This window comes from Chelonoidis abingdonii, chromosome 10, assembly GCF_003597395.2.
Source record: "Chelonoidis abingdonii isolate Lonesome George chromosome 10, CheloAbing_2.0, whole genome shotgun sequence".
NCBI classification, from domain to species: Eukaryota; Metazoa; Chordata; order Testudines; family Testudinidae; genus Chelonoidis; species Chelonoidis abingdonii.
Window position 1 is genome coordinate 76,354,324 of NC_133778.1, and position 19,541 is coordinate 76,373,864.

The 19,541-nt window shown below is 49.3% G+C and overlaps 1 protein-coding gene across 6 annotated transcripts in view; it reads right to left on the bottom strand.

Moving 5' to 3' along the window:
* BIN1 (bridging integrator 1) overlaps nucleotides 1-19,541 on the bottom strand; it is a 158,226-nt gene that overhangs the window by 64,212 nt on the left and 74,473 nt on the right. For all 6 annotated transcript variants that reach the window (XM_032805120.2, XM_032805119.2, XM_032805121.2 and 3 more), the window contains exons 3-5: nucleotides 9,867-9,921; nucleotides 9,254-9,348; nucleotides 5,868-5,963 (exon numbers count right to left, since the gene is read on the bottom strand). In XM_032805120.2, coding sequence (XP_032661011.1) covers nucleotides 5,868-5,963; nucleotides 9,254-9,348; nucleotides 9,867-9,921 — 246 coding nt within the window. The remainder of the gene's footprint in view (nucleotides 1-5,867; nucleotides 5,964-9,253; nucleotides 9,349-9,866; nucleotides 9,922-19,541) is intronic.

The window sequence follows — 19,541 nt, forward strand, 5'->3', positions numbered from 1 at the left end:
GAATCCTTGGCTGGTGGCAGCGATATCAGATCTAAGCTGGTAATTAAGCTTAGCGGGTTCATGCTAGCTTCTCAGTTTATGAACGCTAAGGTTCAAATCTGAGTAGGAATTATGCTTATGACAGGCGCAGGCTCTCCTTGTGTATTCTAGAAACTCCACAAAAATGCACTCCAAAATGTTCAATACTGGGTTACACAATATTTTACACAAGTAAACCCTAGACAGTGACCCGCACAGGAGGGGGAACAGGCTTTTGTGCCTTTTTTTGCTTCTTAAATGATGGTTACAGAAGGCCTGGAAGGTTTTTGGGTTTTAAATCTGCTTCCTTAGCTGTTTAAAAAACAACAAAAAACAAAACAAAAAAACCACTCAGAAATATCAGCTTCCCTGTTCTGAATAGGGTCTCCTTGAAAGTCCAGCGAACTGAATGGGAGCATTCACTGCCCTTAACTGAAGGACCTGGTTGTTCTTTAACAAAGAAATCTTTCCTCCCGCCTGTTTTCTGTATATTTGAATTAAATAGCTGTTAAGACAAAAAAGCTTTTTGAGATGGGAGAGAATCTGTCAAATTGACGGTCGGTTCCTATTTCCTCAGTACTTGCAACAATGTAATCACACCAGCTCCTGCATCCCAGGAGAAGCAGGGGAATTTCTAATGTAAAAACACTATTTAAAAACAGAAAAGCCACTTTCTAGATCCTAAAGAAGCAAAAACAGGGCACAAATCTGTTTTGTTTCCTTTTGCAGGTCACCTTTAATACACTGTATGTTCTTATATAAAGCTTTGCTGTGCAGTCTCACTGATGTGGCATTTGCAACATCTTTTGTAATGGTTTTCGATCAGTCATGCAAACCAAACTTGACTCAAGCCACTGTGCAGTGTGGGTGGCAAAGGCATCCATGCTGAATAGGACTTTACCAGAAAAGACAAAACTGATTTATTTTTAAACCCAGGTTTTATTGTAAAAGAAATGACCTGCTCAGTAAAATAAATATATGTCTTAATGTAGGCCCCAATTGGAACTGGATCTTTAGTTAATCCTAGGATGGGATCAAGAGATGGACAGGGCTTTGATTATAGAGGGATCTCAACCAAGCAGGGGGTTGTTTTAATTTCTCACTCTTTGGAGCATCATCATTTAGGGATAGGGTTGCCAAGGGACATATTCCTGAAGGTTTCATCCCATGACATCTTCAGTTAAAGATTACAATTTAATTCCTGGAGACTCCAGGACAATCCTGGAGAGATGTCAACCTTACTTGGGGATTGAGGAAGAGGATGAAAAAAAACCACATCCGTAATGCTGCAATATTCGTGGCCTGAGATTTTGAAAGGAGAGTTTGGGTGCCTGACTCCTTAAGGTTTTAGGCTGGGGTTCCAAAAGGAACCTAAACAGTGTTCAAGAGATGCTAGACATGGAAAAGATTTAGCCCTGGTCTATACTGCACAATTAGGTTGACCCAAGGCAGCTTACGTCCACCTAATTATGTCAGTGTCTACTATAGTCTTGTAAGTGTCCTGCTACACCGACATAATAACGTCACCTCTCAGAGGTGTGGGGCTGATGTTGGTGTAATTAGGGGTGGGCAACACAGTCTGTGTAGACACTGCCTTACTTACAGCAGCTGTTGGAAGCTAGAGAACAAGAAAGCTGGAGACAAGAAAGCCAGGCAGTTAGAGAACTTCTGACAGTGGTCAATGGTAGGTGCCCCAGAGGGAATGAACAGAACAGGGAATCAAGTGATCCATCCCCTGTCACTCATTCCCGGCTTCTGGCAAACAGAGACTAGAGACACCATCCCTGCCCATTCTAGCTAATAGCCATTGATGGACCTTTCCTCCATTAATTTATCTAGTTCTTTTCTGATAACCCTGTTATGGTCCTGGCCTTCACAACATCCTCTGGCAAGGAGTTCAACAGGTTGACTACATGTTGTGTGAAGAAATACTTCCCTTTTGTTTGTTTTAAACCTACTGCCTACTCATTTCATTTGGTGGCCCCTAGTTCTTGTGTTATGAGAAGGAGTAAATAACACTTCCTTATTTACTTTCTCCACACCAGTCATGATTTTATAGACCCCATCATATCCCCCCCTTAGTCATCTCTTTTCCAAGCTGAAGAGCCCATCAGTCCCCCCACTTCCCTGGAGAGCTGGCCTGCTGGAACCCACTCCTAGCTGAGAGCCAGGGCAAGAAGCCTGGGCAGCTTCTCTCTCTCAACCCCCACTTCCCTCTCCCAGCAGGAAACAGGTAGGCGGTTTCTCCAGGATCCCAGCAGGGAATGGGGAGCGGAATGGGTGCTGAGTCCACCAGGAGCCAAGAGCCTGTAGGGCAGACAGGGCTCTCAGCTTTCCACAGTGCCTCTCTTAGATCAGTGGAAGCACTTCTGTTGAGGACACACATCACCAACCCCAGGAGGGTAGCGTGGACGTGAATGCAGTGGCTGTAAGTCGACCTAAGTTTCTAAGTGTAGACATATGCTGGGTATCGTAGATCACCTAGTTAGGTGTCTGCTGAAAAATGCAAACAAGGTGTAACCAAGACAAAGAGTCTGCAGATAGCTGGGAAGAATAGCTCCGAGAGGCGCAAACAAGCCTTCCCCATCTCCACAAATTCTGAAGCTTAAGAGAGTGCAAAAACATCAGCACCACTAGCCATTCCACTGTGGATTGCAGGAGAGTGGGAGCAGTGTCTCTCAAGGGAATCACTGTCTGGCATCTCACATGGGTAGGACATGGTTTGTGGGAGAAGCTTGGAAGAAGACACCTACTTTTTCCCCAAGGTTTGACTTCTGATGGACAGTGATAGGGGAACCTATAGAAGCAAGTGGGGGAAGAGGAGCCCCAAGAAGCAGAGACCCATGTGGCTGCACATGTTCACAGCTTGCACTATGATCCTGGGACCTGAAACGGTTTGAAGTGGCACTTTCCGTCAGAAACAACAAGAGATAGTGACAAAAGTTTAAGCTAATCAGGAAGGGGATGGGCAGAGGGAGAGTGGTGGGTTACTTTCTGAGGGAAGGAGCCAGGCTGACCCATCCCATATGGTGACATTGTTACAAGTGCTGCCACATGGAAAAGCCCATTCCCTGTGCAGCTGTTTCAAAATGAGCTGGTGCTGGGGGAAGGGATGGGGCTGGGAGATGGAACTCACATCAGATATCAGATGATCCTGTGCTGTCAGAGACCCCACCCCTCCTGAGCAGCTGGCCACGTACAAACTGATTTTAACCCAATACACACATCTGCCTGCCACACAAGCCTCAAACGTACTGGCCACTTGCCAGCAGCACTGGCTCCTTCTTGACGGCTCTGCATCTCTAGGGGAAGGGAAAGCCAGGGCATCAACTGGCTAAACAGGAAAACTCAGTCACTTAAAGGGATTCCGCTAACTTGCCAGGCAGGGGCCCTCCCTGCTCCAGTTTTAAAAATGAGCCAAAACACAAAAAAGAAAAAAAGAGATGCAGAATGAGAGTGAGAGAGAGAGAGACATGCAGAATGTGCATGTGCATGTGAGAGAGTGTCAGCCAGTGAGAGAGACATGCAGAGTGTGAGTGTGTGTACACATGTGCGTGAGTGTCAGCCAGTGAGAGAGAGACAGATATGCAGTGTGTGCGTGCACACGCGCATGTGAGAGTGGCAGTGTGAGAGAGAGCGCGCCATGCAGAGTATATGCGGAATGCCTCTGCAGCACTCGCGTTCTCGCTTCGTGTTTCTGTAGCTGCACTTGGGTAGGAAAAGCTGGGGGCCTGTTTTCCACTAAAAAACACCAGTGTGGCCAGTTGGATACAGCTGCTCTGTGTGCACCTCATGCTGCTCCCACTTAAATGGAGAGAATCAGAACTAACTTCGTTGCCGTCAGTGAATCCACACCAACATCATGCTGGATTGACAAGAGAATCACATGCAGCCTGTGCCCCTGTGCACAAACATACCTGGGTCCCAGTACTCCCTACAGCAGTGCCCCTCAACACAGTGCCCGCGGGCACCATGGTGCCCACCAGGGCATTTATGTGCGCCCGCCTAGTGCCCAGCAGGGGAGAGAAGCTGGGGTCCCACGCCTGCTGGGGACAGAGTACTCTGGGGCTGCAGGCACTAGTGTTTTCTGTCCTCCCAGCTTCTCTCTGGCTTCTCTGCACTGCCCAGAACTGGCAGCAAAAAAACCAAACCAAACCAAAAAATGCTCTGACTCTGCAGAAGACGGAATGGCACCTCGCAGCACGTGCTTGCTCCACTGGTGCCTGGAGCCGGCCCTGTATGTGAGTAATTGTTGGCGCCCGCCACACTCTTCTGAAAACATCAATGTGCTACTGGCCACAAAAAGGTTGGGGACCACTGCCTACAGCGTTGGCCTGAATAGCACGGAGCAAAACCAAGCTGATTCCCATGCAGACCCTACCCTCCACTGCAAAGCTGTGCGCTAACTCCAGGGAGCCTGGTGGGAGAGAGGCAGGGTCGGCTGACAGCTGCTTTCTGGGCAGTGTGTTCTCTCCAATTGGCATACACTGTGCCAGCACAGCTGTAATGGGGCTCGGACATGGCAGAGCCAGAGCAAAGGTGGCACTGACGGGGCCAGGGGTTCCCAAGGTGGTTCAGGGACCATTCAGGCAGATGCATGTGAGGTTACCCATGCGTTTTCTCATTCCATCCCCCTGGCACTCCCGGTAGTTTCTGCTCTAGAAGGGGGAAATGCAGCAGGCTTGCTGGTATATCAAAGCCCCTGAGTATCACAGGTAAATTTCTCCCTCCTGCACCTTTTAACATAGGAGAGAGGAATAAGGACCATTATGTCATTTCAGCTATTTCTCTTCAGTGCATTAGATGCCAATGCATTAATGCCTGACATGGCTTTTCCCTTCCACAGTCCTGGATCTGTGGTAGCAGGAAAGCATGAATGAAGCCTTGTCTGGGTGATTTTATTCCCTTTACAAGGCTTGTAGACAATGAAACCCTATTCTAATGGTGACAGAGGGCTTCCGATTCAAACATGTTCTGCTCACAGGGGGCTGATGAAAGCCTGTGTATTAGAAAATGCTACCGCACTTGGCTAACAGACAATTCCCCAGTCTATGGCATGGAGCCACTCTCCAGTGACAGGAAGTATAAGAGCAGAGGAACCAGGGAATATTTATCATGAGTGAAGCGTGGAGCTCCCCACAAACTCCCCGGAAAGCCCGAGTGTGCAGATCTCATGCCTTCCTAGGGCAGCTCCAGTTAATCCAGCTATTGCACCAACACGTAGAGGACAATCTACATGGGAACTGATCCTGCAGCATAAAAATCATAGAATATTAGGGTTGGAAGAGACCTCAGGAGGTCATCTAGTCCAATTCCCTGCTCAAAGCAAGACCAACCCCAACTGAATCATCCCAGCCAGGGCTTTGTCAAGTTGGCCTTAAAAACCTCTAAGGAAGGAGATTCCACCTCCTCCCTAGGCAACCCATTCCAGTGCTTCACCACCCTCCGAGTGAAATAGTGTTTTCCAATATCCAACCTAGACCTCCCCCACTGCAATTTGAGACCATTGCTCCTTGTTCTGTCATCTGCTACCACTGGCCACAGCCAAGCTCCATCCTCTTTGGAATGCATCCAATAGTAGCATCCCCTTTCTTTCTCTTTCACATACCCCACATCCCTAGTTGCCAGGGCAGCTATTCACTAGCCAAAAGAGCAGAGGATTGGTGTTTGGCCAACAGGGGGCAGTGTGATTTCAGTAGGGGGTGCTCCCATGCCACATCCATTTCGCTACCCCCAAGCTAAAGGATATAGAGTCCCAAGAGAAGCGCTCGTGCAAAGCCCCAACTTCAACTAGCAGCGTTCTAGAGACACTCTAGCACAATGTGATAGGAGCAAGGGGAGCAACCTACTTTGATGTCTGGGAATTGGCCAAGGTAAGTGTCCATGGTGAGAAGCGCCTGATCCACAAGCTTCTGATGGAAATCCACCCAAAGCAGATCATTGCTCTGGAAAACAAAAGGAACGTGTTTATGAGCACAATCAGCATACTTTACATTTCTATTGCCAGTGATTGCCAATCTGTGAAGCCTCCCAGCATCCCAGAGATAGTTAGCTCATCTCTTTTGGAGAAACTGAGGCAGACATATCCCAGATCAAGAAGAACTCAGACTCAAAAGCTTGGCTCTCTCACCAACAGAAGTTGGTCCAATAAAATTATCTCACCCAGCTTGTCTCTCCAATATGCCAGGACTGAAATGGCCACAACAATAATGCATATCCCTGGTCACACGGCAGATGCAGAAATGGAACCCACAAGTCCCGATTCTCCTAGTCCAATTGCTAGACCAGTGGTCCCCAACAGTCGAGCGCGATCAACTGGTCGATCCTGGAGCCTCTAACAGTTGATCGCGATCTCTGGCTGCTAAAAGCCCGCTGGCTCAGTGGGGGGCTACATCAGGCTGCCTGCCTGCCCTGGCCCCACGCCACTCCCAGAAGTGGCTGGCATGTCTCTGCAGCCCCTGGGGGGAGGGTGAGTGGGTCTCCATGGGCTGCCCATGTGCACAGCCCCCTCCTGCACCCAAACTTCCTCCCAGACCCTGCACCTCAACTCTCTGCCCCAGCCCTGACCCCACACCCAAACTCCCTCCCAGAGCCTGCACCTCCTCCTGCACCCCAGCCCCCTCCTGCATCCACACTCCTACCTCCCAGAGTCTGCATCCCCTCCTGAACCCTAACACTTTGCCCCAGCCTTGAGCCCATACCTGAACTCCCTCCCGGAACCTGCACCCCAACACCCTGCCCCAGTCCCCTCCTACACCCGCACTCCCTCCTAGAGCTTGCGTAATGCCGACAGACCCCAGTCATTGACAGACAGGCTAGAACCTGGGACCTCGGGAGCTTAGTGCATGAGTCTCTCTCTCTACTGAATGAGCTAAAAGCCAGCTGGCTGTTAGCTAAGGCTGTAGAGCAGACAATCTCTTTCTGCTCCCCAACCTCCTGCCCCAGGCTCAGCCTGGAGCCCCCTCCCACAATCCGAACCCCTCAGCCCCAGCCCAGAGCCTGCATCCCCTCCCTCATCCCAACCCCCTGCCTCAGCCTGGTGAAAATGAGTAAGGGAGGGGGGGGAAGAGCGAGCCATGGAGAGAAGGGGGGATAGAGTGAGTGGGGCAGGGCTTTGGGAAAGGGGCGGGGCAGATTCGGGTTGATCTTATATTCAAAAAGCGGTCTTCTGCATAAAAAGGTTGGAGACCACTGTGCTAGACCATACTCTCTGCTTGGTACCACGGCCCAGTCTGTTCAATTTATCTACCAGCCCATGCCTCCTGTGTGCGTGCCTTCCCCCAAATCTCTCCTTTCCTTTCCTAGGACCAGCTGTCCTGGGAGACTGAGTAGTAATGAAGGGCTCAGAATGCCAAATACTTCCAGCTGGCGTGCAGAGCTGAGAATCTCCACATTTGTGTGAGACACTCAGGGCACTATAGGCTTGATCATGCTCCCTTTGAAGTCAATGGAAAAAACTCCCACTGACTTCAATGGACCATGCCCTAGATGCAGGCAGCACGTCCCATGCAACTGGAACAAAGCGGAGAAATAGGCTGGTTTTCTCCCCAAGCCAAAAGCTGCAGCTCACGTATCCTGTGAGAGCAAGAGAAGAAAGACCAAAGGAAGAGCATTCCCACAGCATCACCATTCACCACAGTTCAATTTATTTGTTACATTGAAACTGTATTCAGTGTACGCACGGTTTGCAATAGAAGTTTTTTTTAAAGCTGTTGAAGACCTTCATCCCCAGACCAACCTGCCCACAGCCACCACAATCATTGTATCACTATGTCCAAGGTACATGCCCTAAAAAGTCCACACCTTACGCCTCCCTGTAGGTCTCCTGTTAGAGTGACTGCTTCTTGGCTCTAAGTTGCCGTGACCAGCCCCTAACACCTCTCTGCGGACACCCCGGAAAAAAAAAAATCTACTGGTGCAGAGAAGACCCAGCCAGGAGCTCGGGATGAAGTGATCATTAACGCATGGAACTTGGTTAGATAAACAGATCCAATAAAACCTGTCTCGTTGTATAACCCCTTTATTCATAACAGTGACATTCCCCTCTGCTTTGGCTCCACCCCCACTTCATGCTGCCCTTCCCTTTCATACCAACCCTCTCCCGTGTCCTAGACAGAGACTGCCCCTCCAGGCCTAAAACACTCTCCTTATTCCACCCTCTTCTTCAAATCTCAGCTCGGCGCACAACTCAACCAGGCAGCCTCTCAGCTTTAGTCCACCCCATGACCCGTTCCTTTCAAAGCACCACTTTTAAATGAGCGAGCGCGGTAAGGAATCCTTCTCATGCCCATTGAGTGCCTGAGATGTTGTCTGTTGTTCGTCTTCATAGATTGTAAAATGGGTGAGGGCAGGGATTTGTCTGTTTCTAGCTATCTAAAGGTTATCACCAGAGTATCTGAGCACCTGCCATGTACAATCAGTGGGGGACAAGCAGGGGGAGGAAATATCTTTTATTGGACCAACGTCTCGTGGTGAAAGAGACAAGCCATCAAGCTACACAGAATTCAGGTCCTGGAAAGCTCAAAAGTTTGTCACACCACCAGACGCTGGTCCAATAAACCATGTCACCCGGTTTCTGATATCCTGAGACCAACACAGCTACAACAACACTGCAAACAAGATACAAACAACAGCAATCACAAAGTCCCCAGGGGGCCTCACAGAATCTCTGGCACATCTCCTGTTTTGGGGTTGGGGTAGGGGAAGGGTCTCTTCTGTAGAGTGCTGAGTTCACCATTAACACCCAGCAGGTAGCTTGCAGCGACATTTCACAGGCAGCCAGCGTGAAGGGTTTGAAGCATTAATATTCCATCTCGGGACTGCTGGTAACCATGCAAGCGGCTGTGCATTGCTGGAGATAATCAGTAACCGAACCCTAGTGTGACTCTCACTGTTTCCCCAGAGAAAGAGACCAGACATCCTGGCCAGGCTGGGACAAACAGGGCCATTGCTGAGGGTTTACCTGGGGACGGCTAATTATCCACATTTTTGCAGGGCTGAGAGAGCTAGTGCTTCCCCTGGAGCTGATGGGTGTATAGAGGATTCACCCAGTCCCCACCCATGACACATTTGGGCCAATGTTCTCTCCGAAGTGGCTCCTGATGGCCAAAGCTATTTCTTCTAGACAGATGTCTCACAGCAAGGCTCCCAAGCCGAGCGCAGGACGTAAGTGCACTGGTCCCACTAATCCGCTCTCCCTCGGGGGCCGGCCTCCCGCCCCGGCATAGAGTCTCACCTCGGCTATTTTGTTGGTATCATCTCTGCCAGGCCATTCCGGTTCATACATTTCCTGCAAGCATTCCGTCAGCTTCTTGGAGGCCTCGTGCATTGCTAGGAGAGAAGAGAGGGGGCAGCCTCAGAAACCGAGGACACCCAGAGCCCCTCCCCATAGCTAGCAGAAACTCAACTGCGTGGAATGTATAAACAGGAGCCTGATTCTAATTTAAGGCAGGATATTTTCCAAGCGTGATCTTTGCTAATACATCTGGGACTCGCAATAACATGGATGTAAAACAAAGGAGGTGAGGGGCTCAAGGATCTAGTCACCCAGACAACAGGATGTTCAGTGTTCATCCTCACCTAGCAGGACAGAGTAGGTGGCCTCCCACAAATCTGCACCAAGCCCACCTGGCAGCTAGGAGGAGAAAATAGCCTCTCTACCCCGATGTCTCCCACCAGAGCCACCTTGCTGACTGCCTGAACAACTTTGCCAGCCTGAGGAGCAAGAGATCTGAAACTGGCACTCCATCACCCTATTTGCTCTTGGCAGGAAGAGCTATAGCCAAGAAAACCTATTTGCGTTGCCTACAGCTGGAAAAGTGACAGACCTCCAGTTGCACAGATGTTACCTTTTACAGAAGCCAGGTAAGTTCGGAGATCCTTCTGCAGCTTGGTGCCTTCTGTCTGCGAAGACAAGGAAAAGCCAGCCGGTTATTGTTTTTTACTGAGGGAGATGGATTTGTGCAGGACTCATCTGTACTATAAAAAACCCACCACACACCCAAAACTGCCCAATACAGCCTGACGATTGAGGAGCCAACACAGGACTAAGAAACCGTCTATGCAGGATGGGGCAAAGTGAACCAAGAAATCAAGGCAGATGAGGCTGTTTAGCCCAACAGGCCCTGATCCCCATAGGGTGTTTCTACACTGCATTCTAAGCCCGACTCTGTGGGACCTAGGCTTGTGGATTCAGTGTGTCCAACCCAGGCTTGAGCGTCTACACTGCATTGTAAACCTGGGCTTAGCATGGCCAGCCCCGGGTCTTACCACTGTGCTAAGATGTCCAGACCTTTTGACTCAGGTCCACACTGCAGAATTACAGGGTTTGGGCTGGAGTTACAGTGGGACTCAGGCTCTGACCCCCTTCTCCTCCCAGCAGGGTCCTAAGACCTGGATCCTGAGTGCTTGCTGAGCTGAGTCAGACTGATCTGTTTGTGGATGGAAAGGGGGCTTGGGCTCAAACGTGAGTCAGAACCCAGGGTTAGTGTGCAGTGTAGACCTACCAACAGAGTGACAGATGCTCTAGAATCCCACAGAGGAGTCTAACATGTAGGTTTGAGGGGAGGTTATAAGCTCCAATACAAGCAGCAATGTATTCTTGGATTTAATTTGTACATTATTCTGAGCAGTTTCAGTTTGAACTTTCCTCTGGGATATTGGAAACACACCAGCGCTGTGCCAATGTAGGGGATAGAAAGGGACATGGAACTGTTCCACTTACTGTCCAAACTGAGTGAAGCTGCAGGAAGCAAACAATTAGCAGGAATGGTGAAAACCCGAATGCACTTTTTTTAATGTCATTCAGTAGCCCCCATTGGCTTCCAAATCCGTAAAATCCAATGGTTAAGAAACAACAATTACTCTGGTTTCCTTTTTGGATTTCAGAGGCGATCAGACATCATGGTGATGCATACAGTACAAGAACCTCAATCAAAACATCTTACATTGCAATCTCTCTCTCTCACACACACACACTTTGACCACTTTGGAAGCACTCACTACTGAATGATGCAAATGTTGCCTTTTACTGAACGCTTAAAATATACTGGGCCCAACTCACCATTGCCTTGCAATGCATCAATCACTTACATCTGCATAAAAGGAGGTGTAAACACACTACGCTACACCAAGCCAGAAAAGGAGAATTTTACATCCACTTTGTGCAGATGCAAACACCAGAAGGCAGAAGGCAACGGAAAGGCAGGCACAAGACAGCAGAGGCACGGGGGTGACATCAGACAGCGTATGGATTCTGTTTTCATTTGGATTAATGCTTCTACCCTCTGGTGCTTTGCAGTGGAGTGAGCGTTGGCTCAGATGGCATCAGAAGTCTAAGGGTCTTCTGAGACACAAAGGCTGAAGAGAGATGTCCTAAGAGGAAAAAAACAGGCTTGGTTTCCCTATACTGAACACTTGCACTGGAGCTTTGCTAGCCCTGGAAGCAGCTGTGAAACTTCATGAGGATGCTAGAGGGTGGCTGTTATGTCATGCACCAGCAACACATATTCTGTTACATTTTGTTTCCCGTCATCCTTCCCAGCTTCAATTTTCTACATGGCGCCCCAGCACAGTGCCTCTTGACAGGCTGACGAGGGAGCCTGCAGGCGCACTGACAGCTTCAAACTTAGTACCTTTGTGGAAGAAGCTGTTTCCTATCATCCGCCACTCTTCAGGCGCCTGCCTCTTGCCCTCAGTGCGCCTTCCCTAAAACAGAGCTCATGCTGACGTCTCTGGTGTTCCAAACACTGCTGCACGCACTGAGCTGAGATCCAGCAGGTCCCCTCCAGAATACTCTTTTCAGGCGGTTGATGTGGCAAAGTTCAGTGTGTCTGTGCTAAATTCAGAGGGCCTGGGGAGAAGGAACAGTGACCACATGTGCTGCAAGAATAGGGGAACTGGGGGGTGGGAGGGTCCCAGCAACTGGGCTCCAGCCCAAGCAGTGAAACCACGCCCCTCAACCCGAGCCCAAGTTGCCCGGAGCGGGCCAGCCGTAGGCATCTAGTTCCTGTGAAAACAATCTAAGGATATGTCTACACTGTAACTGGTAGGTCTGATTGCAGCAGGTGCAGCCATACCTGAACTTGCTTTCATCTAGCTAGATTCCAGCTGGCTCACATAACTAGAGCAGCGAAGTGGCGGCAGCCTGGGCAGCAGCACAGACTAGCCACTTGAGTACGTACCAAGGTCCCAGGCGATCGGGGCCCATCCTACTGCAGCTTCACTGCTATTATAATTCAAGCCAGCTTTCATCTCCTGCGCAGCAATCATACCTCTTGCTTGCTGAGCAGACTTCGAGTTACAGCCTGACAATGCCAAGGGAAGCTGGCAGGTGAGGCAGGGAAATGGGCCATAAAAGGCTATCACAGAAAAACAACCTGTAGGGCAGCGAGCTTTTCCTGCGGCCACAGCCGGGGGTGGGGGGGATGATAAAGCAGTGGTCCCTCCCTGAGGGCCACCAGCAGCCTTGCCCCCCTCTGGAGCCACAAACACAGGAGGAGCAGACAGCCAGTGAGTTCCTCACCTTTCCGGGGGCAGGGAGACGTGGGCTTCAGCCCTGGGGTGGTGGGCGGTACGCCCTGCTTGTGGGGCTTTGGGCTCCAGCCCTGCACCCCTACCACCGTGCAAGCCCTCAACTCACACACCCCCACATCGCCCCGGCCTCTGCTGCCTCCCCATCCATCCTCCCACTGCCCTGACCCCCTGCTGTCTCCCTACCCACCTCCTCATCCAGAGCTTAATTTGTCCTCTGGCTCACAGAATAAGTCTGCTGTGAAAATTGATATTTGTATGCTTGTTAATACCACTTTTCACAGCCTCCCTGCTAGCTAGTAAGCCTGCTGTGAAGTGACATTAACAAGCATACAAATATTACTTTTTGTCGTCACAGACTTACTAGAGAAGCAAAAGAAAAACAACAAACAACAAAAAGACAAGAATGTGCAAAGCACCTTATTTGTGTTTCTATTCTGTTTAGGTCCAGTAAAGAAGAGACAATTGTACATTATTTTTATTATTGAATCTGCAAAGAAAATCTTTACATAAATAAATTGCAATGATTTGGACATGTATCTGTGCATATTTATTTGCTTTTCCTAAAGTATTTTAGGAAAAATTGTCAGAGCGACCACCAGCAAGACTTGGTGGCCGCACTCTGAGGCCACCAAAAAAAATGTGCTGTGAGGACCCCTGCCCTAGGGCTTTCACTCTGTGGAACCAGTGATTCAGGCTTGAGGAAGGAAGGAAGGAAGGGAGGGTTCCTTGATAACTACATTTTCCAAAGTAACCTCAAATTTTGGGTACCCCCGTTTTTGCGGTGTCCAACGTCAGGCCTCATGAACTAGCACGCAGGGAATGTCCTGCGGATAACTCTCCTCCTGCACACATGGCAAAACTTGGTGAACTAAAAATGGAGGCTTCCAGACTTAGAAGCTGCTGCTGTTTTAATCTGGATGGAATAAGTGGGTCCAAAGAATTAAAAGGGTGTTACCATGACGCTGCCGCTATCCAGCACTGAAACAGTGTTAAGCAAGACTCAAGGTTTGGTGTACTAAGACCTCAGCTTGCTTAGTACCATGGCAACCACATGATTAAAACTCTTTTTGACCTTGTATTAAAGATACCAAAAAGAAGGAAGCAGTGAAAGCATTGGATATGTAAAGCATTGAGGAAGGCTTCCATTTTAACAATCTCCTTGGTTCTTTCCCTTTAGCTGCAGACAGTTTTTAATAAAGAAAACTCATTTGACAGGTTCTTTGACGGTAATAAGGATGGCAATACCTGTCCTTTCGGGGAAATGAGAAGAGGTTAATAGAGATGGGCAGGAGCTGTTATTAAAGTCCGATCCCGCTTCCTACAAGACCAAAAAGGGACAAAACACCCACAGAAAAGGAGAGAAAAGAACAGAAAATGCAGCTTCTGTCTCTGGCATTGACTTTCACCTGCAGCCTTGCTGCTGGAAGACACAGGGTGGTACACGTTCTTACCAGCCACTCTGGGACCTGGCAACTTGTACCAGCATTGGGCTGTTCAAGGCCTTGCTTTTCGCTGCCTTTCTGGTCACAGGCTGCCAGCAGCCGTGGCCAGCCTAACTACGTCTCATCCCCAGGCCCAAACTCTTGCATCACAAGTGATTTCTGGCAAATAATGCTACACTGCCATCAACAAAGTCACAACAAACAATTGCTTTGCATGTAGGGGACAGCGAGTTAGGGGTTCTGGTCTGTGTCACTGTTCTGTGTGTCCCTTTCTGTGCCTGATACACACAGGGTAGGAGTTTGCTACAGATGCCACAGAGAGGAATTAGGGCCAGGTTTTTAAAAGGTATTTAGGCACCTAATGTCCTCTGAATTCCATGGCCTTTAGACAGCTGTATGGGCTTATGCTCTTAACTCTGGAAGTCTTGGGTTCAGTCCCAGATGGTGGCTAAAATGTCTGTCGTTATACATACATATTCCTTAATAGCTGACTTGTTATCTAATTGGCTTAGTACATTGGGCAGACTAGACCTCCCTATGTTTCCCTTTGGATCAGCTCGGTCATGTTTGCACATGATATGCAGAATATCCCCATTAAAATGTACGAATTCAAAGGACATCGCCAAGTGACAAAGTACTGATTTGCTGATGAAATGGCAATCAACTGGTTTTCTTAGCTGAACTGAGTGCTGTAGAATGTGTCATGTGTGTCTGCAACAGGGAAGTCAGCTGGTCTTCGGAACTGGGTGAGCAGAGGCACACCCTTCTCCCTCCCTTGGTGCGAACCCTCTCTATATAATTGCAATTTGAGACATCATTCTCCAAGTGTTAGGTGCTGGGTAGCCAGGGCAACACCAAGCAATTAGCAGGTGGCTAGAGCAGCTGGAGAGGAACATTCACCATTAATTAACTAGCTCATCGTTAATTACATGGCCTTCCAGCAAAGATCATAGGCAGTACCTGTCTCTTGCCTGGTGAAGTCTCCTGCCTCCCAGTGACAACCTGAACTTGCAGGGGGTTGACTATGATTTCTTCCTATGTCCTGAGTCCGTGGAAATCAATGGTATGTTTCAAAATTTTAAGGCGAAAATATCCTGGGGAAGGAAAAGGACACATGCGGGGGAGGGGTGACAAGTCTCATATCCCAGCTGGTGACTGGGATTTAACCAAAGCAGATGGAGGTGGAGATGTCAGTTGGGTTCCTTTCTCTGGCCTGTTCTGGTCAGGACATCTCTCTGGATTAGGATGACAAAGGCCCAACGCTGGGTCCCGAGAGATGGTGGGGAAGGCGGCCATGACGGTAAGCTCGCAGCATATGTCGTTGGCAGACAGCTTCCTCTTCTTTTAGTCAGCCACTGTTGTGTTCGCTTCCCAATTTTCCCCTCACACATCATCATCTTCTCTTTTAAGGACCCCAAAAAGGCAGTGGTGGATGGAACAGCCCATGCCCTCAATATTTTGTCCACCGGGTAGGCCCAATTTCTAACACACCAGTTTTGGTCCATTGATTTCCAGTCCCACAGTTCTCTTGTTTAACTGGCATGATCTTAACACAGTCCTTGAATTACATCAAGAGGCCTTTTTGGTTGAACTGATTCAGTTCGTCTCCCTTTCGTACCTTTCCCCACCATGGTTTATTGTGATAGGTCAGGACAACATTTTGGGAACTTTCACCTTTTTTTTTTTTTTTTTTTAAACAATTGAGCTCACAATATGGGGAAATGTGTAGGCCCAGTTATTACAACACAACTTGTGAAAATCTGACCATCCATGACCAGGCCCTACCAGATCTACAAATGGCAGGGTCCATTTCCATCAGATGCTGGTCTCATCAGCCAGTCTCAGAATAACACAAGAACGTTCAGCTGCACAGGAACGCTCCGGGGAGTTGTCTGGAAGTAAATTTATAAACAGATGAAAGGAGATTCTTTTAGATGTAGTGCCTAGAGATCGGCCATGGGACACCATTCAGATACACTGTGTAAATCCCGGTGAGTGAGAATATAAACATCACACACAGAAAAGTGGTAGCAGAAAAACACCACCACCCCATTTTATTCTCCAACCATCGCCAATGCCTGATGTTTCAGAACAAGACAACCCCTCGTCATAACATGCATTTCTATCTAGAATATTTTATGCAGTGTTCAGTTCTGTACCCAGTTCCCAGAACATTCCTAAACTCCAGGGTTGTTTGGATCTGGAGATCTGATGCAGGCCCGTGCCTAGAGTTTCCTTTATTTGTTTCATGTTAGCCACTGATTCCATGAAGAGGTTATTTTGCATTTAAGAGCAGTTCTCTCACATGTGTAAGAAAGCTGCCAGGTTTTATTTTTTTAGCATTAATGCTTCCCCAAGAAGCTTTAGCAACTGGGTTTTCTATGTACACCCACCATCTGCTTTTGCAAGTTGCCCACAGTGGCTTCACTGGCAAAAGCCTTTATGTATCTCCAGCCATGACAGTGCATAAGCAGCTTTCAGGAAGCAGTCAGGCACTGTTAAGGACTCTACATAGAAGAATCATGCCCCTTACAGGATGCTCCATAAGGCCCTGAGGGCAGAGTGGGTTTCTGACACAGTCAGGCCACTGCAGAATTAGAGACCAATAGACCCCTGTAATACAGGACATAAACCCCTTTTCTCAGCATTATCGTTTTGCCTAAGGGGAAGAAGGTCGTATCTTTTTAGGCTGACCAGAAAAGAAATGTGGTTGCACAATATTCTTTAAATGATCACAAATGTAGAAGGATTCAATGAAATATCTATTAAAATCCACAAATGCCAAGAAAACCAAGCTAAGGTGGAAGATCAGCGCTGACTCTGGGTCAGCGGTGGGAGTAGTTAACGTTCTGGCATTGGCAGGATGTCCATCCAGAAAGCTCAAGGCATCTTTCCTTAACTATGTGTCGGGGGGGGGGGGGGGAGAAGGGGAGAACTCCCAGCCTATGAGCTTGGCACACTCAAAAGACAGCATGCTCTCCAGTTCAGCAGGGCGCAGTGAAGGAGGCTCACTGAAAATCTGGTTGTGAAAGTCATTGCTCACTGGTTTTTGACTTTGGCACTTCTGCGTTTGGTAAGAGGCTTCCAGCTCCCGTGTCTGTGAATGTATGGGCAACTAAATCCCATACTTCCCCCTAGTTGTGGATTATTAGCCATTGGGCTGATGGGGCCCATACCCAGGAGCCCCAGCCAATTGGGGGGCCCTAGAAAAAATGAGGCCCTGCACCCTGACAGGAGCGCTGGGCAGGTCAGGGGAAGCCACTGTGCCCCGAATCTGCTCCCCGGCAAGAGCACCAAGTGACAGGGGAAACCCCAATGCCCAGACCCCTGCTGCGGCCTGGGGACTGGAGGAGCGCTAGCTCCTTGCCAGGGCCTCAGGGCTGGGGGAGCCCTCATCCCCCCCACCCCCGTGGCCCTGCAGCCAAGTGGGGGGACAGAAAGGAGCAGGACCGCAGTAGGGGGTGGAATGAGGTGGACCATGGGTGGAATGGGGCAGGGCAGAACTGGGTGGGTGCATGGGCGGGCCACAGGCAGAACTTGGGTGGGACTGCAGGCAGAAGGGGTTGTGAGGGGTCAGCCACTTGCTCTGGCCCAGGGCCCCATAAAACCTTAATCTACCTCAAGAACTAGGAAAGAGCACTGCTGAAAGCAATCAGATTCTGGAAGCCAAAGAGGAATGTTTTGCTCTGCACAAGGGGCATCCACACTGACTGGTGCATGCCAGGGAGGGGTGGTGGGGAGTGGTGCTGACCTCAGCCCTGATGGAATGAGTCTAGAGAGACCCAGCCTTCGCCAGGAACAGTTGCAGCTCCCGGCTATCACATGAGAGCAAGAGACAGGAGCCCTTATCACAAACATGTGCAGACCAGCCCAGCGGTTCCACATGAGTGACAGACACAAGGGTATCACAGCAACTCAGCCAGCCAGGAGCAGGTAGCATTGCCATGTGCCACGCCTGGATTCCACACTAAGCCCTCAACTTTCCTCCCTCCCAGGCCAGCGACATTCAGAGGCATCGAGTGAGCAACATGAGTCCAACCTCTCGAGTCCAGGGTCCCCCTTCACTTTTTCCAGCATGCCCCCTGTTCCCAGTTCTGGGTGACATGCATTGGGTGGCTGGGGACTATGGTGGTGGCTGCATACAAATGACATTTGTGCAAGGGGGGGGGGGGCGTGGAGGGGGCATTCCAAGGATCCAGGCTGGAGGTTAACAGCCAAATTTAGCCTGTCACGAGGATTAGACTAACAGCCCAGTTGTGATGCCTCATCAAGCCCTATGAGACCTAGCATGTGTGGCCATCTATAGCTCTGCAGATGCAAGGCCATGTTCAGCTCCTGTGTCACGCAGCAAAGTCCACTTGTCTAAGCAGAGAGCTCCTACCATTCACAGACTGCAGAGAGAGATTCTTGCATTGCTTTGAATGACGCAGGGCGGTTTATACAGCAGGGGATCCCCCCCTACACCCACCCACCACTTGCAGAAACCACAGGATGCCTTAGGGGAAGGAGAGAGCTAAGTTCTAGGACAGAGATAAGGTTAACATAAGAATGGCCACACTGGGCCAGACCAAAGGTCCATCCAGCCCAGTATCCTGTCTGCCGACAGTGGCCAATGCCAGGTGCCCCTGAAGGAGTGAACCTAACAGGTAATGATCAAGTGATCTCTCTCCTGCCATCCATCTCCACCCTCTGACAAACAGAGGCTAGGGACACCATTCCGTAGCCAGCCTGGCCTATATTCACAAATAGCCCATACCCAGAAACACCCATCGAGACGACTCAATCCAGGGCCACAGAGCCCGGGGCCCCTCTGACTGAGATAGCAGACAAGGATCGGGGCCATCTGCTCATCTGCAGTTTCCCTCCCTCCTGCTTCAATAGCCTTCTGGATGCACCCCAGTCAATTCCAGACCAATGAAATGCTAAACTGGATACAAATCTTCAGCCCCTTCCTGCAAGAGATCAAGGCTCAGACCCAAAAAGGTATTCAAGTGCCTAACTCCCACTGGCTCTAAAGTCAATGGGAGTGAGGCACCTAAATATTTCTGAGGGTCTGAGTTCAACTTTTCTTAAAACTTTAGTTTTGACCTAAGGTGCCTTCTTTGGAATTGTCTACATGGAGAAATTGTCCACAGTGCAGAATAAGTGATTGCACACCCGAGGTAGATCCTCTATTCAGTCACTTTATTCTGGAATGATTAGTGCAGTTTGCGAGCACGCTAATCATTCTGGAATAGAGTGTTCACACATGGAGCTATTCCAGAAATGCTTATTCCACAGCAGCTATTCTGGTCAATTTCCCCAGATAGACAAGCCCTTTATAAGGAAGTCCACAGAAATCTCATCTACATATAGAGCTCTTTTTCCAGCATATCTGAGCCAACATCATCATAATTATCCCTGGCATTTTCAGAGTGCTGCACAATCAAACTAATCCAGGTTTAATGACACTCCCTGCAAAACAGGCACCATCCCTTTTTTACACATGGGAAAACAAAGGCAAAGAGGACAAGCAACGGGTACAGAGCAGTTCCTAGTCCTACGATC